At 43.4% G+C, this 6218-nt stretch overlaps 1 protein-coding gene across 6 annotated transcripts in view; it reads left to right on the top strand.

Annotated features, from left to right (window-relative positions):
* Positions 1–6218, top strand: part of gulp1a (GULP PTB domain containing engulfment adaptor 1a) — a 29677-nt gene that overhangs the window by 17135 nt on the left and 6324 nt on the right. For 4 of the 6 annotated variants that reach the window (XM_014024702.1, XM_014024701.1, XM_014024703.1 and 1 more), the window contains 8 exons: positions 65–136; positions 2316–2414; positions 2492–2629; positions 2714–2830; positions 3900–3986; positions 4944–5174; positions 5282–5420; positions 5500–5594. In XM_014024702.1, the coding sequence (XP_013880156.1) occupies positions 65–136; positions 2316–2414; positions 2492–2629; positions 2714–2830; positions 3900–3986; positions 4944–5174; positions 5282–5420; positions 5500–5594 (978 nt within the window). The remainder of the gene's footprint in view (positions 1–64; positions 137–2315; positions 2415–2491; positions 2630–2713; positions 2831–3899; positions 3987–4943; positions 5175–5281; positions 5421–5499; positions 5595–6218) is intronic. The other 2 variants (XM_014024704.1, XM_014024705.1) reach the window with 1 other exon arrangement.

Raw genomic sequence — 6218 nt, 5'->3', positions numbered from 1 at the left:
TTATCTTATCTTATCTTATCTTAAGACTGATAAGATCTCTTGTTTGTTTTGTTTCCGTCTCCAGTTCCTTGGAAACACAGAAGTGGAAGCTCCAAAAGGCACAGAAGTTGTGAAGGATGCAGTCAGAAAGCTGAAGGTAAGTCCTGAAGCAGCCGCCGCCTCCAGAGCAGAGATTGTTGAGTTAGCAGATTGGATTGGAGGGAGGGGGGGAACAAATCAACGTGTCTGTCACCAGGAAGGTGCCCTTGGACTTTCTGTTTCCAAAGTCCTGCCCTGTTGAAATATTCAGCAAAATAATCTAACATCAGCTGAAACCTTCTTTTATTTCATGTTGGTGAAAGGTTTGTAAGGATCCTCCTGGTTTCTACCTGGTGCCAAGTGTAAAATGAAATGTAAAAAATGTTTTCATTATTTAGCTCACCACTGCTAGCACTGCTGAAGATAATATTTAAAATCTAAATTCAAACAYTTCAACATTTTACATCTAGATTTTAACATTTAGATTTAGTAAAAATTAGCTAAACGTAAGAGCAGTGACCTAAATAATGAAAAATGTGTTAATGTTAAGATTTTGTTTTACACTTGGCGCCCCATATGTTTGTTATTTAGGATTTATTCCTCCGTTTGATGAAACCCACCCATTTAATGACATTTAACCCGAGCCCCCTCCAGAACAAACACTCCGCTCACAGAAACCTTTTAAAGAGACCTTTAGGCCTGGGAACTGCTTCTCTGGCCTCGTCGTGTCTTCGCCTGCCAGGCGGGGGGGCAGGGGGGGCTGTTATTTTTTTTTTCTCCACACCAGTGCTTCTATTGTTACAGTAGACCTGATCCTGGAGACCAGTTTCAGGCTCCAGCTCCGTGGTTACTCTCCCAGAGACGCCAAGGACTAGCTCAGTTATGTTTTCTTAGATCTAGTCCAGGAAAAAAGAAAGAAAGAAAAGAAGCAGGTTTTTTAACGTAACACCTGGGAGACGGCCTTTAAATGATTTGTCTRGTTTAGTTAAAAGAACAGCGTCCTTTTGTTCAGCTTCTAAAGAGAAGAAATCTGCCTCTTAATCCTAAAGTTCAGGTCATGTTTGTGTCTGCAGGCTTTAAAAAGTCAACGTCTTTATAAAGAAAAACTAAATTACAGCAAAACATGAAAGTATTTATTCCCAAAGCAAGATATCATCAACTCAGAACSRGCTCTTGGCATAGGCGAACTMGGCGTTCGCCTAGAGYGCCATCTGCTGGAGGGGGCGCCGAACTGCAGAAGAAGAAAAAAAGTAATTATTTGTAATCCCTGGTTGTAACTCTGCTCAGCGCCCCTTTCAGTTAGCTTTGTCTTAAAAGACTATAATGAAGCATTACAGGAAAAATAAACTACTCTACCCATAAAACATCGCCCCCACCCTCTCTCTCGTTGTATTGACGTTGCACTGACTCGTCCTGCTCCGACACTCTGACGGGGGAGGGGCTAGTAGCGCCTCTCAGGTAGCGGTTCGTGTTGAAAAACTCAATAACAACAAGTCTGTATTTTGTTGTCCCAAACATGTCAACCTCTTCGGACGTTTACTTGGATAAAAACACTCAAAAGCTTGTAAATTTTGCAAAAAATCCATACAACGCACACCCGCTGCGAAGCAGGAGGAAAGGAGAGCGGAAAAAGTTCAAAACTTATTTCTAGCGGCAGAACAGGTTGGAAGATGGCTGTTTGATGTTATTTATTGTTTTTTTAATCATCCTACAGGCTCTGACATGTTAGATAAATTTGAAAATGAGGTTTCAAAAAAATCCGTAAGACTTGAAACAATCCGTGAGATTGCCCTATACGTGTGTATACCTGCAAAATGACATAAAATCCTTATAACTTATGGACAAATCGTACAAGTTGACATGTATGTTATTTATTTGCTTTCAGGGAAAGCAAATAAATCTGTTTACCAGGGTACCTTACACTGTCAAACTTGTTTTTATGGGTTAAATTAGGGTGGGTTGGACATAGTTCGGGGGGGCCTTCAAATTGCCTAGGGCACCAAAATGGCTAGAGCCGGCACTGCATCAACTTCCTTTGATTCTTTAGCTTCTGTCTTTAAGTTTCCTTCAGTTTGGTTCATTTCGTTTCAGCTATAAAATATTTTCCTTTGTTTTCCAAGATAAGCAGATAAATGTAACCAAACCAGAGAGTAATTAGTTAATTAATAGAGTGGAGCAGTTTCTGTGGAAACATCAGAAAGATGTTAACCAGGCTTTCAAATTGTCTGTTTGCATGTTTCCRTAAATGTTACTACTTTATTGGAGCCGATCACCAAATTATTCTGGACTCTGTTCAGTTTCAGCGGCACATCAAGAAGTCAGAGGGTCAGAAGATCCCCAAAGTGGAGCTGCAGATCTCCATCTACGGCGTGAAGATCCTGGACCCCAAATCAAAAGTGAGTTGAGTTTGTGCTGACCAAACGCCAYGCAGAGACCCGCGGGACTCTCAGACAAATCTCGCTTTGTGTCGCAGGACGTGCAGCACAACTGCCAGCTGCACAGGATATCGTTCTGCGCCGACGACAAAACCGACAAAAGGATTTTCACCTTCATCTGCAAAGACTCCGAGTCCAACAAGCACCTGTGCTTCGTGTTCGACAGTGAGAAATGTGTAGGTTCCTCCTCCAGAACACACGCCACGCATCGCCCAGCTATCCTGCGTGAAATGAACCGTCTGAAATCCCGCTGCTTTCAGGCCGAGGAGATCACGCTCACCATCGGCCAGGCCTTCGACCTGGCCTACAAGAAGTTCCTGGAGTCCGGAGGCAAAGACGTGGAGACCAGGAAACAGATAGGAGGCCTGCAGAAACGAGTACGGCTCCTGTGGAGCCTGACGTTTTTGTTAATCAATGAAGAGCTGGTTTACATTGATTTGTTTGAAATTATGTTTTAGTCTGAGCAGGAAAAAGTCCTGAATGAATATTAATGAAGAAAGCTCTGAAGCTGCAGTTTGGAATTGAATTAGAGCTGAAAACACAGAAACACTGCAGGTTCTGAGTTATTTAAATGACAGAGTGAAAACAGGGGCGGAGCCAGAGGGGTGGCAAGCAACTCTCCACCCCCAGGTGCCCCCCCCCCCCCCCCAAATGTTCGACTAGTGGGTGGGGATTTTAGATTTTGCTTTGCTTTTAGATGTGGTTAAAAATTCTTCTCCATTATTAATGCACCATGTAAATATTTAGCTGTGTATGTTTAAAAATCACTGTAAAACTAGCATTTGCATCAGTCGTTAGCTGAATTTGGCATTAGCATGAGTAATTGACGTGATCATTCTTAGCGATACACATTTCATCTCAATAAGTCTAAAAATTATGAAATTATATTCTTTTTAAAGTTAGCTGTGGTGGCCATCTTGAATTTTGATTAATGTTTAAAATGTGGTAATGATTTTTTTTGGCTACTTCCACACTGTGCTATGTAAATATTCAGCTGTATATGTTGAAAATGATTAAATTATAGCCCTTTAAATTTAGCATAATTTAGCATTAGCATGCGTAATCAACATGTGATCATTCTTAGCTGCACCCGATCTGATCTTCAGTTTTTTGTGTCTAAAAATTGCTGAATTATAGGTTGTAGCATACTGCATGTGTTGATCACAAAATTTCAGATCAGAGGTTCTTAAAACAACTGTGGCGGCCATCTTTAATTTTCAAATCCATAGTTGTTTTCTTTATTTGCGTGTGCCCCCCTTAAAAACACCTTGGCCACCCCTGAGTCGCCCTCGTGTATAAAAGTCTAGCTCCGCCCCTGAGTGAAAATAGTCACTGATGACATCACTTCTCCAAGTCTTTGTCCACACTGACCCAAAGCCACGCTGGTTTCTGTGTTTCTGCATCGAGCTGCTGCTTCACATCTTTGTTTTTGGTTTTCTCCTGCAGATTCAGGAGCTGGAAACAGAAAACGCTGAGCTGAAGAAGCAGCTTCAAGAGCTGGAGGAACAGCTGATGATCGCACATGTACCACCGGTASATCAGTTTACTAACCTCAAAACCTTCAAACTGAAGCATGCTGCTCTTTAACCACAACTAACTCATCTTTAGCTTTTCTTATCTGTTAAAGGGGACATATCCTGCAAAATCCAAGTTTTCAGCTGTTAAATACATTTTGTTGTGGACTTGGAGTCTCTAGGAGGCAGAAACGTTGAGTTTATCTCTCCTGGTGCTGCAGAGATATCTTTATATTTAGTTTGGGTTGTTTTAAACCCCTCTATCAAACTTTACTAGACCAGGAAGCTGGAGGGGGGCGGGACATTAGAGACAGCCTCAAAACGAGCTGATCTGAGACACTGCTGAGACTCCGCCCCTTTTCTGAGCAGTGTCTCACTGCTCAGAAAAGGGGCGGGGCTTGTGGAGTTCAAACCAAAGCATTGCAGTTCCACTTTATATCGACCCTAAGTGAAGGATTTAAATGTGGAAAAAGAAGGACTTTAAAGCAGGATATGTCTCCTCAACATAAAAAAACTAAAAACACTTTTTAAAACAATTTGATTAACAGAAGTCGGCTCATCGTGGACATGAAGTGTGGAAGATTTTTGCTGAAATCCACCACAAATTCCAACTTTTCTTCAATTTCTCTCAAGTTTTATGCTGTAATTGTAACACAAGATTGATTTAAATAAATTAAAATCCGTAACAATGAGTAAATCTAAATTTCTGACCAAAAGGTTGAGCCCATTTATTGGCTGACGGCTGGTTCTGCTGATCCGACCCGAGTTAATCGGGTTCAGAAGCAGCCGGCCTATCTGCAGACCACCAGCGGGCCACTGAAGCAAACCAATTACACACCTGATTGGTCCAATAGGAACGAGATACATTTCCAGCAGCTAATTGGGTCAGATGTGAGCGGTGGTGACAGCCTGATGTGAATGACATGACCTTCTCCCTGTCCCGGTTCTGCTCCGTCTCTGTCTGCCATGTTTCCAGCCGCTGCACATAGACGCAGCCGACGAGGCGTACCTGCTGCACAGGCCGTCCTCTCTCTTCTGGCGTCGCAGCGTCACGTCGCTTTCCTGTCTGGAAATCTCCTCTGTCACTCTCACTCCCATGAGTTCGCCGGACTCCAACCTGTCCACCGGGTTACTAACCCCTCCGCCCGCCAAACCCGCTCCCCTTCCTCCCAAAGCTGCCGAGGGCCTGGGCGTGCCGCGGCCTCGCGTAAACACCTTTTTCTTTTTTCTATCCTCTGTGTTACCCTGCTCCTCCTCGGAGCGCCGCGCCAACGCCACGGCCTCCCTGCCTCACCCGAATGTGTTTGTGTCCAGGCTGGGAGCGTCTCCGTCAAACCCGAGTCCACGGACATTTTCGACATGGTCCCCTTCTCTCCGGTGACGCCGCTGGTTCCCGCCAGGGCCAGCAACGGCTGCCCCCCTCCCCCGCCCACCAGCCTGCCCCCCGACATGAGTGCGTGAGCGACTYGGCAGATTTGTTTCGTGCCTGCTGTTAGAGATGTATTTATTCTGCTGCCTCCTGCTCTCTGCAGGGAAAGATTTGTTCGGTGCCGAGCCGTTTGATCCGTTCACCTGCGGGGCGGCAGACTTCCCGCCGGATATCCAGTCCAAGCTGGATGAGATGCAGGTGAGTCGTGTGTGCGTGAGGAGGGATTTTAACCTGGGAAACTGCTCGATTTTAATAAAATAACCACTTAAAGCAGGGTTTTTAACCTTTTTGACCTCAGGGCCCAATTTATTGAACATAAAGTGACACGAGGTCCAGTCAGACATTACCAATGTATGGATCAAAATGATAATTATTATAAATCTTTGTTTAAAATGATTATTATTCTATGTCTTGGTTTATTATTTTTTATTGTATTTACATTATAACTAAAATAAATACACTTACATTTTAAAAGTAAAACTCCTGTCAAATAATCACAAGACATGATTATGACAATTTTTTTATATTGAAACCTGCCCATAACAATTATTTGAACAAATACAACCATCAGTCAACAGACCACTCAGGCTTATCAACACACACATATATATATATATAAAAAAAAAAAAAATTCCCTTCTCACCCTCCGCGGGTGGTCTCTTTCATCCTCTGAGCTCGGGTCCTCTACCAGAGGCCTGGGAGCTTGAGGGTTCTGCGCAGTATCTTAGCTGTGCCTAGAACTGCACATTTCTGGACTGAGATGTCTGATGTTGATCCTGGGATCTGTTTTGGGCGAGAGATGAAAAAAAATGTATATATATA

The sequence above is a fragment of the Austrofundulus limnaeus genome, unplaced genomic scaffold, assembly GCF_001266775.1.
Source record: "Austrofundulus limnaeus strain Quisiro unplaced genomic scaffold, Austrofundulus_limnaeus-1.0 Scaffold436, whole genome shotgun sequence".
In the NCBI taxonomy this organism is placed as follows: Eukaryota; Metazoa; Chordata; class Actinopteri; order Cyprinodontiformes; family Rivulidae; genus Austrofundulus; species Austrofundulus limnaeus.
The sequence above is the reverse complement of the archived record's forward strand: the minus strand, read 5'-3'. Positions and strand labels throughout refer to the sequence as shown.